Raw genomic sequence first — 22,000 nt, 5'->3', positions numbered from 1 at the left:
CCACCTTGCTTATGGAAAACTGCCTATTTACAGAGCTAAAGTGATGTAGTGATTAAAAAGGCTTAACTAAAAAGAGAAATGGGTCAGTCCTTCCCTGTGATTTTCCTCTCAGCTACTTTCTGGTAGGAAGCAAATGTCATTGCTCAATCAGCATGTCACGACTGTTGCTGGAGGAGCAGCCTGGGTAGGGCTGGGACTCACCAGTGACCATGCCATGGTTCCACAGGAGATGCTAATCACTTCATGAGAACTGCAATCCTCACCAATATGCCTGGTCAGGAAGAAATCTATTTTCCTGAAACTTAAAAGTATGTATGTAATAGACCAAGAAGAAAAAGACCAGGAAAGAATAATATGCCAATCAAAAAATAACAATGCTTCTTTATAAAATGCATAGAGTGTAAATTATCTCTTACAACATGTATGTATGTGTCTGCCCCATAGAGATGGAGGGGAATTTCCTTCCAAGTAACCTGCTGAAATGATCTCCAGAGCTTCAGGTTCCCGTGAATGGCCTCCTCCAGGTTGTTCTGTTTATAGAGTCCCAAGCACCATGGAGATGGTAACTTTCTTGGATTCCCCAAACATCCATGACCTACATCATGTCCAGCTGCAAACAAAAATGACATATTAAGAAGGGAACCAGACTGGGCATGGTGCTGCATGCCTATAATCCCAGTGGCTCAGAAGGCTAAAGCAGGAAGATCAGAAATTCAAAGCCATCCTCAGCACCTTAGCAAGGCCCTAAGCAACTCAGTAAGACCCTGTCTCAAAATAAAAAATAAAAATGGACTGGGGATGCTCTGGCAAAAGAGGGTTTAGTGAAAACTATGTTGATTACGCATGCATGAACTTGCATGCTTATTATTCACTACTAACTACTTTAGGAGTTAAATACCAAATCATTCCTCATTTTGCTATTAAGAACTTCTCACAAAAAGGATGAAAGCATAGTATGTATGGACAGTTATCAAGGGAGGTTTAAAGAGAAGAGTCTAAACCTGGAAGATGGATGTAAATTCAACATTTACACAGCTTTCCAGGTATTCACAACATGGTGTAATGAGGTGCAGAAATCCTCAAATACCTATCAGTCTATTTTGTTTATGTTAAGTTAATTGAGAATATTTAAGAAGTAGGTTTCTTAAAGGCTGTTTTTATTTGTCGACCCACACAAATTGCATGTTGTATTACTTATTTTTGGTTAAGAGCAATTTCAGTAAATTATAACATTTTGCTACTAAGGAAAGAGCCTCCCCAGTTTGTTCTAGCCCTTCAAAGAAGAGAATTAAACTGAATGAACAATGTAGTTGAAACCATAGAACATAGGAATTTCCATTATGAAATCACCTATCTGATTAAATTTATAATGGCAGTAAATAACAGTGTAGAGAGCTTCTAATGTGTTAGAAATTAAAACACAAATAAGAAACAAGTCTACGATAAGCAGCTTTTGTGGCTGAATTTACAGCTCAATTTCAATCTTTAGAAAACCTAGTATATAATGAGAGCACTTACTAAATCGTCTACATCACCACCTTCAAACATGGCTGCTGTGTCTTCCTGTGGTTTTTCTTTGGGGGCCAGAAACTGTGAAGAGAGAGTCAATCATGTTAGTACAGTGACATTTTTGCCTCTTTTGATGGAGGGAACAGTTTGCTAGCATTCCACAGGCAAACCTAAGGAAGACTTGCTTAATAATGTCCCATCGCAGATGGCCTAAAAGAAACATCATTTTGGCATATTCTCCTTCCTTTGGCTCTGAGCAAGAGCACCAATTTTGAGGTTCAACAGTCCATACTAACTAGTTACTGGAGAAAGGTCTAGGGAAAAGGGAGGATATTTCAGGGCTTGTCAAGATGGTGAATCTGGGGAGGGCCCCACATCGGCATGATAGACACCTGATATTTCACTTCTGCTTCTACAGGAGAGCTGGCAAGTAAGGTTAAGAAAATAAGCACCCCAAATCAGTGGGTCTTGTCTCAAATACAAAAATGGGTGAATTTGAAAGGTTGCTTAATCCCTTTTATGAAAGTCCTTCCACTTGTGCAAGAAATTTTCAGCAAACATGCAGATAAGAAATGGATGAGAAAACATCAATGTTCATCAATGTTCAGCATCAATGTTCTAGACCTGCAGCTTCTACAAGGCAGACACAGAAAAGCAAAGGCCCTGAAGTCAAGTCTGTGAGGATCGAAGAATGATATTCAGAATTTAAAAAAATCTTGAGTGTTCCTGAAAAATTATTTGAATATCTTTTTTTCTATACTGTCTCCTCCAAGAGATAATGGTGGGGTGTCTTTTCAAACTTCAAGGCATGTGGCAACTGTGTCCAAGAGCTAGGTTCTACCAACGCCTATCTATCCTGAGAATGTGACCTTTATTTTGGAGCAGAGACCAGCCTATAGGAATGAGCACTTGAAAGCGGGTGATAGAAGGTGACAATGCCTGTAGGCATTCTGTAATTCAGACAGTGTGCAGTGGAGCACACATGTGCTGGAGCCTTCTGGCTTAGCTCTGCTCTCCTGCAGCTGCCTCTACCCAGAAAGGAAAAATGTTGTTATACTTATCCAACATGAAAAATATGGCAAGAACTGCTTTTCCTATACATTCCTGTTACTGTTATAGTACAGTGACATGATAAAGGTCTCTGAAACATAAGATCTATAAATAAACTAAAATATGTCTCTTTAATGAATCATAAGTCAAAGTCACTCACTAATTAGGTTGTGTGCAGCAAGTCTCAGGAAGCAATCTCTGGCCATCCTTCCATTTCTTAAGCACAGAAACTCGCACACGGTTAACACAATGGTAATAGTAAAGGCTGTTTCTGCATAGCTGGGCACTACTTTTTTTTGAGTACTGGGGATTGAACTCAGGGGCACTTGACCATTGAGCCACAGCCCCAGGTCCCCAGTCCTATTTTTTGTATTTTATTTAGAGACAGGGACTCACTGAGTTGCTTAGCATCTCGCTTTTGCTGAAGCTGGCTCTGAACTCAATCTTCCTGCCTCAGCCTCCCAAGCCAGTTCTTCACTATTCATTAACCTTCATTTTGACTAAGAGATTAATTCTTTTAAGGACATGTATAGATTTTTTTCCCCCATAGCCTTTTGTTGACCCTAAACTGAATGATGTGCAGGGCTGGGAATCAATGCTATGACAGGCAGAAAATCTTAGCAATGGGGGCAGACAGTCTGGAAGTGAACTATAATGCAGCGGCCATATCATTAATTCAATTTATGGTGGGTGATTATTAATAGAGATATCTGAGGACCAAGTACAGATAAATAAGAAATTCATACATTTATTTGCACATGGTTTATACCTAAAGGTTAAACACACTATGCTCTACCTTAAACTCCCAAATTAATCTTTATGCTTCTCCTAATTATTATCACTATTAAAAATGATTTTTATTTGGTACCTTGCTTCTCCTACTATTATAATTAACCACTGCATGGTTTTTCCTATATTAGGCATAAGACATATCCAGTTAGGGTGAGGACTGGGGATGTGTAGCTCAATGGTAAAGCAGGCATCTAGCATGAATGAAGCCCTGGGTTCAATACTCAGCACTAGAAAGAAAAAAAAAAGACAAGTAAACAGAGTAAAAGGCAGAGCTGTGTCCTGTCATGGACTTCTGTGGGACCAAAGGACAAGCATATCCAAAACAAATGACAAACTCCATGGGCTCAGTAGTACAACAGTCTACTACATCTTTTACCTTCGTAACCTGAAACATTATAGGTACTTTCAGATGAATATAGAAAATTCCTAATGTTTTTTGGCATTCAGCCTATAAAAGTTGCAATTCTCATTCCTTCCCCACCTGTAAAACCCTTTTCAGAGTGAAATGAAAGGATAAATTAAGATAGGCCTATCTGCATAGTATGACCACGGTATATATAATCAAACACAAATGGCACAGCTCTGAGGCTAGACCAACTTCCTGAGAAGTGAGGAGCAGCAGCAAAAAACCCTTGCATTTCCATCAAGTGCTAAACATCTGCAGCTGATTTCCCTGACAGATCTTCCTCACATTTCTGCATAAGCAAATTATGGCTAAAAGCTGAGCTGCCATCCTTCCCAACGCCCCGGGCAAGGCTGATCTCTTACACATATTGCTCCTCATCAGAGTTTTTAACAGCAAGTAATTTCTAGGCTGAGCAGTGACAGGAAGCTAGAGAAAGTAGGAGACAGCAGAGAATTCAAGGATTGGTTTGCTTTCTCAATAAAAGGAACAGTTCTCTGAATGCAGCAGAGAAGGGTAGGAGTCAAGTTTCATCTTTTCTCCTGTCCTTTTCTTCCGCAGAATGCTGAGAAAGTAGAGAATTAATAGAAAGGACACTTGTGTGACACATTCCCCATTCCTCAAACAGCCAGCATCTACGTGGGGTTGCCACAAAGAGCCTCTTACTTGGAGATCTTTATGAAATGAATAAACTACTACTTTTATTCATTGTGAACTGAAATACAATCCTGGCTACATGCAGGGAAATGGAATCAATAATTTCTTTATAAGAACTGCCTGTCCTATCCCTCCATAAGATTAAAAACTAATAACCAGGTTGTGTTCAGACCCCTACACCAAAGCCCAAATTAAAAACAAATGGCTTCCACAAGGCTAATTCCAACACCATTAAGTAATCCCAGATGGATTAAAAAAAAAGCATCAAGATGAATGTAAGTTTGACTAAAATGCCATAACTTTAGGTATCATTAATGTCATCTGTAGCTTATTTTATGCAATAATGGCAAGAGTGCTCCAGAAAAATCCTCTAGCCTGGTGTGTAGAACAAGACCATAACCTCAGCCCTTCAGGAGCACTGGTAAGCTATGGGACCACTTCATAACTAATTTTCCTCAAAAATAAAATGGAAATACTACTGTTCACCCTATCTATTTTATGGGGTGTGGTGCTGAATCTCAAAAGAAAGTGCAAAAATGCTTTATGGCAGCGTAAGTTTTATGCTCTAATTCTTTGGAATATATCTAATATACACCTGCCAAGCAATATACATAAAAATATCTAACATATCTTTATTCATGATTGCCAAAGTCTGGAAACAATCAAATGCCCATCATTAAGGTAATGAATGAATAAATTGCAGTATAATCATAAAAGAGATACTACATAGTTACAATAAAGAATGAGTAATTATAACATCTATGAATCACAAAAGGCATGATTCCAATGATATGAAAATCAAGAATAGGCTAAACTATTCCCAAGTGACAGAAGTCAGTAGTGGTTACCTTGGGGGACAAAAGGGCTCTGACTGAGGAAGTCCTGGGGAGCCTTTGGGTAGTGGGTACACGGGTATATGAATGTATAAGAATTCATCAAGTTGTATACCATATGATGTGTTCATTTACTATATATATTCCACCTTCATAAAAGATTTAAAATTGTATCTTCAAAGTCTCAAGCTTTAAACAAATATTAGGTAACACTGTGATATGCATTACTGCTTTTCTTGTATGAGCATACTGAAAAACCACACCAGAGATTTAGGAAAGCAGAAAAAAGCAAAGATAAATGTCACAGGGTCCAACAGAATCAGAGACTCTTAAACCATCTTAGAATTCTTTCCAAGATTTTGGTGATCTCATATATACATTTGTCTGTATGAAACTAGGTGTATTCTTGAAAAAGGGAGCATGAGTGTATCTTGTCTAGATAGATGGGACTGGTGGAGGCATGGAAAGGTGAAGCCACAGTGTGGTGGGAGTGGGGCTGGGTAGTAGTCCGGGGGTCTTGGTGCTGGTCAGTTCTCCTCATCATTAGCTTACTGTGAGACACTGAGTTATTCAACTTCACCTTCCTAGATGGTATTAGAGAAATAACCAGATCACTAAGCTAAGCATCTATGATACTAAGATGGAAAACTAATCAATACTAATAACATTAAAGAACAGATGAGGCCGTTTAAAGGAAAACAAGTGCCCCCCACCCCAAAAGCTTGCATCTAATGATTATTTAGACACAGCTCAGTCTCTTGGACACCCCAAAGTCATGGGGATAAATCCTCTTTCTCCTGTGTTCTCAACATGGAATTAAATGACAGGAGATCAGGGCCAGTCCTAGAACAAGATTCCTGGTCAGTCACTTACTGTGAGATCTTGGACACCCACCTGCTTCACCTCTCCTGCTTATGACAGCCAGGAAATGAGACCAACATGATGGATAAAGGCACTGAGGACTACACAAAGACTTTACCCAACATTAAATGCTAATGGCATGTCTAACACCACCATCTACAAACAGAAAAGGTTAAGGGAAAGAACTGACAGATTATAATGGCAATAAAAATGAGCTCCAGAGATGGGTAATATTTAGGTTTCAAAGTGAAATGAGAGGTACTGGGAAACTTGTGACTATCTAAATTTATGGAAGCATTATCTATGTCTGTAGTAGGACTAACTTACCTCTGTTTCTCAAAAGAATCATAAAACTTGCACATTTCTAAAACACACTAGAGGAAAATGGCTCTCATTAAGATGTTGCGCAAGTGCAAAGTTATAATTTAGTTTTCACTGAAAATGGACATCCTGGATAATTATTTATTTTCAAATAACACTTACTAGCAAGAATTTGACAGCTTGCTAACTTTAAATAACTTATGGTAAATATCTTGAAAGAATTAAAATGGACTGTGGGGATTGTTCTTCCACTTCTCTGATTATAGTTAACTTTCCTTAAATGATTGGGAAATACCCGACTCAATACCCAAAGGCAATATAAATGAATATTTCAGTACATGGTCAAAAGTGATCACATTTCCCTAACCTGGCTAAAGGGAGAAAAACCAAAACATGTATGTCTTATTAGGACCACAAGGAATGGGTTTCCTTGAATCAGAATTAGTCTGCAAGGCTCTGCATTACCATCAATATGTGCAATCTCCCTTCTATTCTTCTTGCTAAAAACCAACAAATGTCATTTAAAAACATTTTAGATATGAAAGATCAAATTTTCGCTCTGAAAAACAAAAAAAGGCTCAGGTATTAAAGAAGACACAACAGCATAATTTTGTAAGCCAGACACGACAAAGTGTAAGAGGATGGTGAATCAGAATTTAGGCTCCACTCTGTGATCTTCAGGTCATTTTAACCACCAACCACCCATGGGGCAGTCACCTGTTGAGATAAGGCAAACAGAAACGACTGTATTTTATAGATTGTAAGACTTAAATCTGCTTAGGAATGAGGGTCCAGTGTAGTGCACAGGGACCAGCATTTCAATCCTCTTGCTGCCTCTGAGTGCTCATAGTGTAACCCCACCTAAACTTTCTGGAATTTGGTTTCCCAGTGATAACAGGACAGTATTGTGCTCCTGCTTGACCTCTTAGCAGATCACTATGAGGATCACAGAGACAGTACTGGACACTTGGTTCTAAAGTTAAGATACATACAAACCCCACCCCCCCTTTTTTTTGCAGTGCTAGGGATTAAACCCAGGGTTTTGTGCACACTAGGCAAGCACACTGAGCTACAGTCCCGCACCTACACAAAATTTTATTACCATGTCCATCATTTATCTAGATATGATGTTCATATGTTTTAGGTGAATGTCACATAATGTGAAATTTTTTTAGAAGTCAAAATGTCACATAAACATTTAGTAAAAATATTGAATTGGCTGAAGCACTGGTAAGTGTGGAAAAATGAAAATGTCATTTTCTAGGTGTGCATCTGCAAGGTTAATATTAATATTAATTTCAGAGGTTATGAAATAATGTACATCAAAGCACAGGGCTGGTGCTCAGTACATTTCAGTCGAATTTCCTAACTTCTCATCTTTCATGACAGTGAAGTTTTGCTGGTAGTATCAAAAGCATACTTACTGTGCCTTGACTGGAACCACTGCTCCAAAAGAAAGAAGATGCAAGACAAAGCCAGGGTACCTGTGCTGGGAGAAGAGAGTCTCTCCACATGTTTTTTATTAGGTTTTCTCTATTCAAAGATGGTGACATTCCCAGAGTTGTCTTAAACTACAATTGAAGTCAGTTCTGGTGATATTAGAATCATCTAAGGATATCACCTCATACCTAGCAATTAACTGAAATTTCTCTCTATAGCTCAATTATCAGACTCTGTGCCCTTAAATTCCAAAGAAGATATCACATTTGCAATATAGAACAAGCCTCGCACAATTTAAAAATGCATTATCCCTTTCTAGATTTCTTTCCTCTCTAATATTCAGGATTCACTGAGCTGTGACACTTGGTTAAGATGTACTGCTAGGAGGAAGCATTACCCTTTGTAGATCAGTGCTCCCCACCTCCTACAAAAACTATAATATGTATTCAATTCTCCCTTGAATGATTGATTTTTATAAAGCAATAATGACTAAAATTAAATTGTATGTCTTGACTTATTTTACTTGTTTAGCAAAAGCCTTCAGTGTACATGAGGGCTAATATTATGTGTCAACTTGGCTAAGTTACCGTGCCCAGCTGTTCAATCAAACACTACTCTAGATGTTTCTGTGAAGGTATTTTGTAGATGAGATTACCACTTACAATCATCCAACACTGTTTTCAATATGTTAAAAAATGGACAGGTCTCATCCTGTCAGTTGAAGGCTTAAGAAAAAAACTAAGGTTTCCTGAAGAAGGAATTCTGTTAAGACTGTAACACAGAAGCCCTGCCTGAGTTTCAAGCCTGTCAGCTTGCCTTATATATTTTGGACTTGCCAGCCCCCACAACTGCAGAGTCAATTCCTTAAAGTCAGTCAATCAATCAAGCGAGGTGTGTGTGTGAGTTTGTGTGTAGTGCATGTTTTCTATTGGTTCTACTTCTCTGGAAAATACTGACCTACACATTCCACTCCAGTTCAAGGGGGAAATACAATTGTAACACAGTATAAACTGACAAAAATAAAACCAGTTACCTGATATACCTAAACCCATGGTATTCAATAATGACTGTGGAAGAAGAGGGTACAGACACTGTGGACCCTTCTCAGACAACAGTCAGCTCCCTAGAGTATGGATCTAAAATTCCAGAAACATACCCCCTGAAAGTAGGGACCACATCTGTTCTTTAAGAAAAACTTTTGTCAGGTACAGTACCAATTAAAAATTCTTGTATATACTGACTAACTTGTCTCCCAAACAATATGGTTTCTGTTAGCTGCCTTTGTTGAGTTGAAAGTTCAAGGCATTTTCCATTTGGTCTGAATCAAGACCTGTGGTGAACATTTCAAGTCTTGCTCCTGCCATTCCTTGACACATTCCTATCTGTGGCCCCAGGTCAAGCTCTGTCTTAGCAGATGTAGTTATTTTTTGAGTCTCCACTGCCACCCTATGATCCCTTGTAACCAGAACTCGAGCTTTTAGAGGGCAGAGGGCTGTCAGCATGCAACACAGGGTCTAGCACACAACAGAGGCTTTGTCAGGGCAGCTGCCAGGCACTGTGCTAGCAGGACTGGATCAATTAGTGACTAACTAAAACTCAACATTATGAACTACACTTTTGAGCTAATGAATCTAATTCCATTAAAATTTCATCACAACCTTGAGGTATAATGAAGGATTACTGAACTAAATAATCATGTGTACTGTGACTCATAGCTGAGTCTGACTCAAAGCTCATACATCAAACAGGGAGGCCTTGTCCTAACAATTGTGTCAATCTTTTACTGAAAGCAACCTTTACTGAAAACTGGATGTCCCTTATGCTAGAATATGAGTCTTTCTCTACCTGTTCCACATTCATCTGAGAGACTATAAAAATTAAAACAAACCATGCCTAGTACCTATCTCAAACAAACAGAATAGAATCTCTGGAGTGATTCTGATTTTTAATCAGTATTAAAAAAAAAAAGTTGCCTAGGTGACTAAATGTGTGGCCACAGTGAGAAACACTGGGCTAGTGGATTTTATAGCCTTTTCCAGGGTCCAGGCTAAACTTGGCATGTACTAGGGAGGCCAGAAGCTCTAGGACTACTGAAGCTGGGATTATAGGTGAGTTTAGAAATATAACCATGGCCTATGGAAAACTGAATGAATCATAATGTTTCCTGTGAGGATGCTGCAGTTGAAGCAATTTGCTTGTCAGTTAAATAATGGTTGCCTACTTCATGCAACTTAAAATTTAACTTCTTAAAGATATCAAGGAAAATAATGTCCACCACAATAATTCATCTAATACAGGGAATTATCTCTTAATACCTTTTTGGCTTCCTCAGCTGTGACAGAGCTTCCAGAAGCTTCATCTTTGGTGATCAGAGTGATTCCATCTAAAAAGTAATTCAGAGTAAACTTCAAACACAAATAGTTAATCTAATCTGACCTTCCTTTCCACCACACCTCCTCCCACCTTTGCTCTGGAGACTTAAAACTATAAAGATGTTTTGTCCTAAGAAAAACCCATTTCACACTGTCCTTTCTCCTATTTTTACTAATATAGTAAGAAGCAAAGGCCACTCGTCCAGTTCTACACACTCCATGAATACTTCCCTTTTAGAATTCTCAGATCACTTTTTATCCCTAGGAAATCACTCATCACATCTTATGGAACTACTTGCATGTTTATCTGCCCTTCCTCAAGGGCAGGGACTAGGCCTTACTCATCTAAATGTTTGAATGAGTGTATTCTTTTGTCCAAATCCATCAGTACTCAATGGCAGCATGTGCAAACATTTTGACTTAAGCAGTGTGACTGGCTATTGATAAAATGACCGGAGGACTAGGTCAGGAGAAAACACACTGTTACAAGTATGCTAACACAGCATAGTGCATCAATTTTAGTTCAGTGAAGGCAAAAGATAGAAAATTTGCTTTTTAATTTTCTCTTCTTCCTAAGATTCTTTCCTATCTCAAGTGACCAATGCATGATATTCTTCCAGAAAAGCAAATGCACTTTTAACATTCATTTGTACCTAGAAATGGCACAGGTTACGTGTATTCTCTCAGCAGCATATAAGCTCCTAGAAAATAAGTACCTTGTTCATATATTATAAATTTCCTTTCAGCAAATAATAATGTTTTAGGCATTTATAAATACCCACACCAAACTCCTTCATTTATTGGGATAGCAGTGGAGACAAAAAGTGATTTGAATAAGTCCCATTCACCACATATCCTAATTGCTTTTGCTCTCCAGTAGATGTTAAAGAGTTGAAAAATTAACTGTCAGACAATAATGCCTGTGGTGATGAAATGCTGCCTGTCAGAAGGTGCAGAGATAGCTGTGCAACCCCTTCAATACAGAATTTACACAGAAAGACAGGTGCAGACTAATTTTGCCTTTTTATTGTAAGTGAAAATTTCATACCATCTCTTACATTTATTTTCATATGTATTTTTAATAAATAATATACTTGGGTTCTGAAAGAAAACTGGGTTATGTTTTTAAAAAATGGGAAAAAGACATGAAGAAAATCAGATATCAAGTCTTACATTGAAAGAATGTGTGTTCCTTTCTCTCTGGATTTAATTTGTAGTGGTCATGATGAATAAAGTGAGGAAATTAGTGGCTTTGGTGCATAAAGATGTGGGACTGGTGTTTTGGGAAGTCCAAGAATGTGGTAATGAAAGGTATCAGGGAAGCAAAATGTGAGTGAGTCAATTCAAGTATGATAGACCGAAGAGAACAGAAATGGCCTAAAAATATGAGAAAGGGGCGATGTTTGTCCACACCGTGGCATCAGTGAACAAATAGAAAGGCACTATTTTAGAAATGGGTCATGTTGCACAAAGTGTCATGTCCACTTGGTATGTACTGACTCTGTATTTATGCTTATTAAAAAGAATTTTGAGTTCAATGAATTCTGAGCATTTTTCAAAGCCAAATGGAAAGTCTATCAGGTCCCACTGGGCATGGTGTTGCAAACCTGTAATCTCAGTGACTCTGCAGGCTGAGGCAGGAGGCTCTCAAGTTTGAGACCAGTCTGGGCAATTTTGGGAGACCCTGTCTTGAACTAAAATGATAGACTGGGGATGTAGCTCAGTGGGGGAGTACTTCCCTAGCATGTATGAAGCTCTGGGCTTAATCCCCAGTACCACAAAAGAAGAAGAAAAAAAAAAAAAGAGAGAGAGAGTCACCAGGCCCCCACCTAAGAGCTCATGCAACATAATTTAGCTTTAGAAGCTGTATGAATATGCAGCATCAATATCTGGAGGGGGGAAAAAAACAAAAAACAAAGAACCCTTACCCTGAACAACAATGTCCCAGAAATGATTTAATCGTTTAACTTCCACTTTCTCTCGAAGGTCTTTCAGGAAACTGTTGAAGTGCTGTTCTTCTGAAAACTGTGGGGGAAAAAATCTATCATTCTCAGACCAAGGTACTGCAGATTTTGAATACACCACATTTATTTATTTATTTTGGAAGTTCTTCTTAGGTAGATTCAAAGTGAGCTTCAAATTCAAATTGGCAATTCAAATTGAGCTTTATTCACTGAAAACCTATGTAAGGCACCACGCTTCCCAGAGTCACATAGATTTTTGGTACCTGAAAGAGTTTGTTTTTAACTAAATACAGACAATTTCAAACAAAACAGAATAATTCATAATTCAAAGAATTCATGTACTGATCACTCACTTCAGTAATTATCAACTCAATCAGCTGTTTCATCTAGACCCCTACCTTCCATCTCCCATAACTCTCAGATTGTTTTAAAGCACATTTCAGTCTTATTATTTATACATATTTCAGTATGCAATATCAAAAATTATTTAGTTTTTCTAAGAAAACATACTCACGTACCACTCTGCATCACATAAAAATTACTAATTCCTTAATAGGAACAAATAACCAGTTAATATTCATTTTCTTAATTCTTCCTCTTTTTAAAAAATAATTTTACAGTTAAATATAGGTCTACATTAATAATGACTGACCAGTCTCTAAAGTTTCTTTTGCTCCTTTTCAATCTTTTTAAAAATTAATTAACTAATTAATTCATTTCTTTGTGGTGGCGGGGACTGAGCCCAGGGCCTCACCCATGCTGGGCAAATGCTCTACCACTGACCTACTCCCTTACCCTCTTCCTCCTGTTTTGAGAAACCCAGTGACCTGGTACTTACAAGTACATGTGGTGGCAACAGCATGCAGAAGTGCTATTAGAAGCTCCCTCTACCTGGGGTAGCGCGTACTAAAAAACAACATATTTTACTATCTCTTTTCATCTAATGCAATCTTTCTCTACCCAAGTGAGTTATCCTCAGTCTTATCCCAACTCTACTTTCCAAAATTTTGTCTTTTATCTGTAGGGTATTTGGGTCATCTGCTTCTAAATCATTTATTGTAATCCAGTTTTAAGGATTTTCTTATTTTCTTGCCATTCTTTCTAAGTACCTAAAATTATTCAAGTGTTAACTTTTTCATTCATTCCACAAATATTTAATAAGCACCCACACAAGAATGTATATTACAATTGTGCCTTCTTCAAAAACATACTTTCTAATTTAAACTTGCTCACCTCTTGCCTACAGTATAGAGGTCTATATATAATTTGGAAGATTTTTAGAATTGTTTTCTAAAAATTCATAACAAAACAAACAAAAATCCTACACAAAGGTGGGGATGTTGAGTTATTTTTCAGGGTTCTTTATTTTCCCTGGCATTTAGATTCCTACTCCTGTCTTTGTAAAATCCTCTTCAATAATCATACTAATACAAGTTTTTCATCCATTTCCCTAAAGTAGTTAGTCCATCCTTCACAACAATAATAGGGCTATCAGACGTTAAAATGGAAATTTCCTGGTGTCCCTGGGCAGAACATAAAGCTAGAGCTTTAGTGGCACAAAAAGCTCACTTCAAGGGATAAAGCATCCCACCCATCTACATTAATCTACATTAATTCCTCCTCAGAAATGACAATGACAGTAATCCCAGTGTGGTCACTCCTAATTCTCTTGGCACACACTGCTATTCACAGTGAGAATGATTATTTCCAAAGGCCAGGCTTATTGTCGGGATGCTGGGCTTCTCTTCCATGTGATGGTTAACGACTGCTGGGGCAGAGAAGACAGGTGAGAAGAAAGTTACCTGAATGGCTTCTTCCCGGAAGGTTTTGATGCAGTCCATGCTCTTCATAAAATACGGTGTTTCGTTAGTATCCAAAAACTGTTCAATGTGACTTATTAGCTGGTGACTTGCTAGAACATAAGAAAATAAATTTATTTTCATAGACATGAGTGATGCTTGTGGGAGACAGTGAACATCTTCATGTGTTCCAAGAAAGATAAGGGAGGTTCAAGGACCTCCTGATTAGTATGCACAACAATCAGATTTCTTCTGGGGGAGACATGAGATGCAAAATTCTCACTTCAAAAAGCTACATTTGAGAAACATGAGTAATTTTTTTTTTTTTTCAAAAAATAAACTTTAATTTCTAAAATGTTCAGAATTATAGCTAAACATTCCTTTTGGGGTATCAAATATTAGGTTGGGGTAGTTATTTTAATCTTGTTGTTGTTGTTGCTTTTTATTTTTTTCCCTCAGAATTTAGGGGCCACTTGGATAATTCAAAACTTCCTTTCCTATATATTCATAGAAAACAGGTTGTCAAGTTCCTCCCCTAACTCCATTCAGGATAAATGTCAAGCAGTGCCAGGCAGTGAAAAGTCACGAGCCAGGAACACCCCATCTTTGAAAAACTCCAGATTAAATTACAAAGAACAGTCCCAGTCCTACCATAACATTCTGTTAGAATGAGAACCCCTCACTATTATCTTAAGCTTTAGCTGGGCCTGAACATCCTCCCTGTTGCTAAGCACTCCACAGGCTATGAATACTTAATAAACAATAACTGTTAGTAAACAATGTATAAATGCTATAGAAAGAGGAAATACATTAATGTCATCATTTCTAAGGTGGGTTGCAGCTTGAGCCTGCCTCACAAAATTGTTAAGTATGGGGGAAAAAAAATCAGAGGAAAACAGAAACGTGAAAGTCATCTCAGGGAACTTAATTTGCTGAGTAGATCAAAATTGGTCCTTAAGATATATGTTGAAGAACAAACTAAGGAGATACAAACATTCCTGGCTTAAAGGCTCACTCTCCCTTGTCTCCTGAAACCGTTTACTAGCTGGCTGTTCCACAATTTATGCCAAATGCTCAGGATATTCTAATACTGCCATATCTTTTCAAATCACAACCTCCTCTGAGCATTTTAGTGGTTAAAAATGTGAGTGAGCATATTACTAAAGCAAACTACTTTCAAGATTCACCTGAAAAGGCACAGGACCTCTAACTCTGAACCAGTGACCTGAAAACGGTTCAGTGCCTTATGAAAGAAGGAAATCGCTACCATCTACTTATTTCCTGAAGACCTTACAGCATTTGGAAAGGATTAAAAAACTGGACGAAACATTTTCTAATGTAGCAATTTTGCTGCAAATGAAAAATATCCCCAATAACCATTTCATCTCTTCTACCAACTAGGAGATTACGATCTCCATTATAAAAAAAGCATTTTACAAACTTGAGGGATTAAAGAAACACTGCCCTGCAATTTCAGAAATCTTTACCAACATCTCCTCCAGCAGTGAATTAATATCCAACTACAATTCAGAGAGAGAAAAAAATGTTCAAATGGTCTTTTTAAATAAAGTAAATAATACAACTCTGATTAATAAGCAGAGCAGAAAACCATCAGTAAGAAGCTCAAAGCAAACAGAAGCATTCTAACCTTTTGCAGTTTAGAAAGGCAAAATAACAGAAATGTTTGATATTTCTCACACAACTCACATCAGCCTACTTTCTCAGACAGATTAATATAAAGTTAACTCAGTGTTATATCTGGGCACAAATAAACACCTTTGTAGGCCAAGGGCAGTAATCCCAGAGACTTCATGTCCTCCATTTCTTTTGAAATAAGAATGAAGAATTTTAGGAAGCTTCAATATTTCCCTTAACGGGCTGAGCACAGTGGTATACATCTATAATCCCAGCAGTGCAAGAGGCTGAGGCAGGAGGATCTCAAATTTGAGGCCAGCCTGTGCAATTTACTGAGAACCTATCTCAAAATTTAAAAAATAAAAAGGGCTGGGGATGTAGCTTGGTAATAAAGCATCTCTGGGTTCAAACCTCAGTAATAAAACAAAAAACTCCAACAAAACAAAACCAAATAACAAAACAACAACAAAAACCTTTGCATGACTTAGTGATTGTCTTCATTAATTTATCCTAGTAAATATTTATTGTGTAATCACTATGTATAAGATATTTTGATATGTTCTGTGGGAGACAATTAAGTACTTTGAGAAGTTTAGTCTACTAGGAATATAACACATATACACAAAAATAATAAGGTAAATGTAAAAACGAATATGAGTGTTACAAAATCATATGAACTGGTCTGATAAAAATTTTTTCGTATTGGTCTAAAGTTTGAAATCCTGGGTGATTTTAAAGTGTCAGTAATCAACATAGTTTTAAAGCTGGGTAACGGAAAACAGAATTTGACCATCATCTAGCAGGAAAAAAAAAAATAAGCCTTAGTATGAAGAACAGGGTTGGGAAAGCAGAGGGAATTTGGAGAAATGCAAATGGCCCAGTATCTGGAGAAAAGTAGAGGAAGAAAAGGAAGGAGTAAGCATTTGACAGCAAAAGATTGGAAAGAAGAAGTTCCAGGAGCAGAGCATAATATATGTAAGGGTCCTGTGGTGGGATATAGCTTGGCTCCTTAGAAAGTTTGGAAGAAAAGAGGATTCAAGACCAATCCTTTAGAAACTACATCACTTACAGGTTGGAGACAAGAATGGGAGCTAAAGGAGGAGGCTAAGAAGGAATAATTAGAGAGACACAGAAAATAAGAATATTTTATCAGCTACTAAGAGAAGAGAGTTGCCAGGTATGTCCAAACTTTTACAAAAAGACCACAAGAGATTAAGGGAAGGAATTTAGGAGTCCTTTGGCCCAGAATTCCACGAAGCAACTAGAGAAGTACTCAATTGCTTTGCAAAAAGTCACAGCTTCCTCACACATTTCATCCTAAAATATGATAGAACACACATAAACACACCTCATCTTACAGAGACAAATATTCAAGAGACTAAAATAAGCAAAGTCAAAAATCCATTTGCAATTATGATATGACAAAGAAGGTATATAAAGAAAAATAAGTAGACATCTCAATGCTCAGTTTCTACTTAAGAACTGAAGTCCTTGAGTATCTATGGACCTATCTGGATTTAGTTTTTCTTATTTACATGTCAGACTGTTCTGTCCTTTCTTCAGAGGGTCTGAAGCACAGGCAGATAAATACATTCAAACTTCCAATAAATTCAATGAATGCAAAGAACCAGATTTTGCCCTTTTAGGCATAGTGAGAGTTAGATGGCCAGTTTATCTGGCCCATGATTCTGAATTCTATCCCTCTACCTAGATTATTCTCTGGTTCACTGACTATAATGCATCATTTAACACCAGGGGAAACCTGTGATGGACGATGCTTTATATACTGAATATTAGAATGATATGTGGACAAGAGACTTTCCTTCCAAAGTTTGGAAGCACTTCCCATTTCCCTGTAATTTTTAATAAAAATGAAATGCAGAAATGACTGACAAAAATAATATTTTACTTTGGTTGGATTATGCTTTTGACTCCTCTGTCATCCCCCATAAAGGGAAATGCTGATAACCAGGGTGCATTTCTCTTCTTCTACAGCAATTTTAGGGCTAAGGAATGGCCTGTCAGTCTTCACAGCCCCAAATATAATCATAAATCATAGCCCCAATTATAATTCACCAAATGTTCTTCAGAATTAGTCAGTGACTCAATAATACTCATTAGTAGCTAATATAAAAAATGGCCACTGGAAGGGCCATTCATCTTCGGATACTAAGTCAGGCAAAGGGCTGTCATTTATCTCAAAGAGTACTTCAAAAATGTCTGTTCCAGATTTTGAGGTTTTACATATGGGTATTATATATTAACTCAGCATATTATGAGTACAGATGTTGATATTCAAAACTATTCTCAACACAATAATACTTCAGGGTCATATTCCAGAGGTTATCTAGATTGAGAAGTGTCATACAACAGAAAAATGGCAGAATTTTGTTTAACCGAAATAACTGTTTTCCCTCTCTAGAAAACATTCACTACCATTCAAAGTCCTACAAAATGTACCACCTCCATTCTTTTTTTTTTTTTTTTTTTTGTGGTGCTGGGGATTTGAACCCAGGTTCTTGTGCTTGCAAGGCAAGCACTCTACCAACTGAGCTATATCCCCAGCCCCACCTCCATTCTTGATGCATGGTCATGAGGGCCAAAACACACAGGGTTATGGGCTTGTCTGTCTCTGACTTATAGCACTCAATACCTCTGTTCTCTGCAAAGATGTTTCCAATAAAGTCAAAGGAAGTAATCTATTGTGGGTTTTTTCATTTATGTGATAGAGACAGAAAAGCTATAGGTTCACTCATCTGCCACACATTATACATAAAGGATGGTTAAAGGCATCTCAACTGATTTTGCTGAACCCATCATTCAAGATATTACTTCAATTTAATTCTTCTATCTCAATGCTGCATATGAATTTTACTTATTGAAAATACGTACATTTTGCAGCTGTCAGCAATGAAATCATTTTTGAACGTTAGGAACAGATTTATATACCCAATGACGATGGTATCTTTACGAAACAAAATTAAAAGGCAACATTAAGATTTAAATCAAATAAGTATAAGGTCAAGATACTCACTACTATTAAGAGAATAAGAAGGAGTAAAATTCATCAGCAAATAAAACTCTAGGCAAGTAGTTCAGTCTGATCCCAATTAAATCCACATGTAAATTACAATTAGTTTTAAGCCAGAAACTTAAAAGAACATTTGCCTGATAAGAAAAGGCGTCTGAGGTTTTAATACAGGCAACTAAAACAGAAAGAGATCACAAACAGGCTTCCTTATGTCTCTTTTGGGATATAAATTGGCCACTGTGGGTAAAGGCTATGTGTTTATCAGTCAGGTCCAACCAGAAGAACAGCAATCACTCTAAACATTTAACATAGGAAATCTGATGCAGGGAACTGTTATTCTGAGATGCAGAGCTGTAAAGACAAATGAGAATGCTGAAACCCAGAGATCAACAACAGCAAGAGATTTAGCACCTTTTGCATTAGTGCAAAAGAAAAGAGGGGGTGTAACTAGAGTCCAAGGACCTGTCTTACAGGAGGCAGAGTCATGAAAAGACCAGAGATGCTGCCCAACACAGAAATGAAGGAGATAACCAGGCTTCCCCCTCTACCCCTCTCTCCCTGCAATCTCCCACAAGGAATCTCCCATTGAATGAAGCCGGCATGGAGCCTTTAGACATGGGAACCTGTGAAAGGGAGCCTGCAGGGGCAGGGTGACCCCAACCTTCCTTCCCCCAGATTGGGTGTACATAAAGGAAGGGTGAGGAGTAGATGTAAAGGGCCACCTGTTATTGTGTGTTATTAGGAACTCACAAAAGGGATCCCATTTTATGAACTGGATATTTCTAAGAGAGAGAATTAACAAGGCATGATTTAATTTAAATAGTAAAGGAAGATAAAATTTACAGGGCTACTTTTTTCAAGTGAGGGGGGATAAAAATGAAATTCAATTCAGTTATTAAAAAGGTTCATGAGCATATTTAAAGCTTTTTCCAGTCATTTAAATTTTTTAAAGTTGTATTTCTGCGAAAACAGAATTATGTGTAAGATATAACTGAAACAACTTTAGAGCTGCATACATCTCTCTTTCTTTCAAGTTTAACATGGTGAATCACAGCAAATGGCTGCCATACAACTATGTGGACCACGACAGTGAATGAGAGGTACTGTATGTAGATAACTGAGCATCTCCCATGGCATTCACATCCTCTCACAGAAGTCAAGTGCACTTTTGAATATTTAAGTACATAAAGAAGGCATCCTAAATATTTTTCCTCTAAATGACAAAAGACACACTAACTTAAATATCCTTTCTGCTTCCTTCCAAGAGTTCAAATGTAAGATTCCAGGAAGAGTATGCCCTGGATGGCACTGCTCCTTGCTCTGGTATTCCTGTTTTTAGTTCTTGCAATCTTTAACAAAACATTCTTATTGGAGAAAAAGGAATCACTGGATGAACACAAAGGAAACTAAGAACTATGGAAAAAGTGTAACCTTTATGAACCTGACAATGACCTTTGAAAACTGTCTTCTCCTAAAGCAGATGGACTGTGAAGTAGACAGCTGTGCCCTGCTCTTTACCTTGCTTGTCCTTCTCCCTCTTAGAAAATGTTCTGTTAGACTTTTTGCCCCATGGTTCCTTGGCTAGCAGAAGTGCCCTGCCTTCCTCCTAAGAATAGGAAAAGGCCAGCAGATATGACACAGAGGAGAACACCAGAGCCATATAACATTATGCATGACCAGTGACACAGGAAATTGAACTAAGGTATATAAAGTGCTGACCACCTCAACTGTACAGAGGCAGCCCTGGTTTTTTATTATTATTATTATTTTTCTTTCCAATAACTAAAAAACTCAATTAAAACCTCACCATTTAAGCTCCACAAGTTCCGTCACAGCCCATTTTTTCATGCTTAACGATTTTCTCATTAAATGCAGTAATTTCTTACAAATTGCACTAATAAAAGTAAGTCCTGCTGGGTGTTTTCCCCCCCTTTTAAATGCTGCCTTTTCATTGATGTGTTAAATTAAAACCCCAGGCACAAGGAGCAGAGTAAACGCAAAGTCTTTATTGTCAGAGGCCATTCCTTCAGACTATGAGGTCTCTTGTTTTATTTTTGTTTTTATTTGAACTAACTGTGAGTCCTACTTTGTAGCCACAGGAAGAATAATATTGAAGGTCTCTTGGCCTTAGCTCACTTTGTAAAATAAAAATGGCTGTGAGAGCTAAGGAGAAACAAGAAAAAGGACATCTAGTTAACCTACTGGCTATAAGCTCACTTTATGTAAAAGAACATTATGACAAACCACTTTTATTTGGGGTGAAAACTATTTCTCATCTTAAATAGTTTGGGCACAAGACCAGATCTTTTCCCAGGTCAGGTGGCAAATTTTAAGTTTCATTTCCAATGGGTGGGTTCTGTGAAATTTTATTGTTTAGTAATTTTTTTATTAAAAACATGCAGTTTAAACATCAAAGACCCACTGAACATGTCTCACAAGCCTTAACGTCATTGATTAATATTTACAGGAAATAGATGGTTAAATACAGGACAAAGAACACCCATTCTCTAGTATAACAAATTTTCTCTAATTCTAGAAAGAATGAAGTACAAAATCAAGACAAGATGATATAAGAAAGAAACTATAGGAAGATCCTCTCATTAAATGAGGAAATTGTTTCTTTGGCTCATTTATGGACTATATATGCCATGTTTATGTAATATATATGCCATACTCCTTAAAGAATGTGTTGGGGATGGGGGCAGGGGTGGGGACCAGGGGTAAAGAGGGCAGAGAAAGAGAGCTCCCACAATTTTCCAAGGTCCTAGAATTCTAAAATCTGGGAAGCTTACTAAAGTAAAAGTAACATTTAAGAGTTAAGAACCTTACAATCTCTATTTGATTGAAGAACCTTACCAATCTCAACTTAATTTGGCTTCATACCTGAGTAGATGTCATCAAAGTAATGCAGGAAGTAAGCAGAAGAAACCAAGTAGCCAGGGTAACAACATAACCAAGAGGAAACAGTCTGAATAGAAGACCAATCTAGCAATGGGATTCAATTAAAATATGGTAATTGAATGGAACTGAAATTCTTGTATCTGTTGACGAGACACAGTGAGTGATGAGTCAGACTCCTCACCAAGGAGAGGAACAGGCAGCCACTGGTTGAATGTGCTTTTGTGGATGTTGGAGGGGGAGGCGGTGTTTTATAACGCATTAAGAAGATGAGTCATTTAGTTACCAGACATTATGGAACCACCATATTCTATATGGTTAATTTTTCTAAAAACTGATACCCTGTGTTTACATGCTACTTTGACTTAAAGAGTTCTCATTTCCCCCTTTTAATATTTTCTATTCTTTTATGGTTTTATTTTTAAAAAGTTGTAA

General features: G+C 37.5%; 1 protein-coding gene across 2 annotated transcripts in view; it reads right to left on the bottom strand.

The window, feature by feature from the left end:
- Positions 1–355: 355 nt before the first annotated feature.
- Positions 356–22,000, bottom strand: part of Xrcc5 (X-ray repair cross complementing 5) — an 89,002-nt gene continuing 67,357 nt past the window's right edge. For both annotated transcript variants that reach the window (XM_047545802.1, XM_047545803.1), the window contains exons 17-21: positions 14,005–14,114; positions 12,167–12,263; positions 10,182–10,249; positions 1,519–1,590; positions 356–610 (exon numbers count right to left, since the gene is read on the bottom strand). In XM_047545802.1, coding sequence (XP_047401758.1) covers positions 596–610; positions 1,519–1,590; positions 10,182–10,249; positions 12,167–12,263; positions 14,005–14,114 — 362 coding nt within the window. In that variant the 3' untranslated portion in view covers positions 356–595. The remainder of the gene's footprint in view (positions 611–1,518; positions 1,591–10,181; positions 10,250–12,166; positions 12,264–14,004; positions 14,115–22,000) is intronic.

Source organism: Sciurus carolinensis, chromosome 3 (assembly GCF_902686445.1).
Source record: "Sciurus carolinensis chromosome 3, mSciCar1.2, whole genome shotgun sequence".
In the NCBI taxonomy this organism is placed as follows: Eukaryota; Metazoa; Chordata; class Mammalia; order Rodentia; family Sciuridae; genus Sciurus; species Sciurus carolinensis.
Note: the sequence above shows the minus strand (reverse complement) of the source record. Positions and strands in the feature narration are given on the sequence as shown.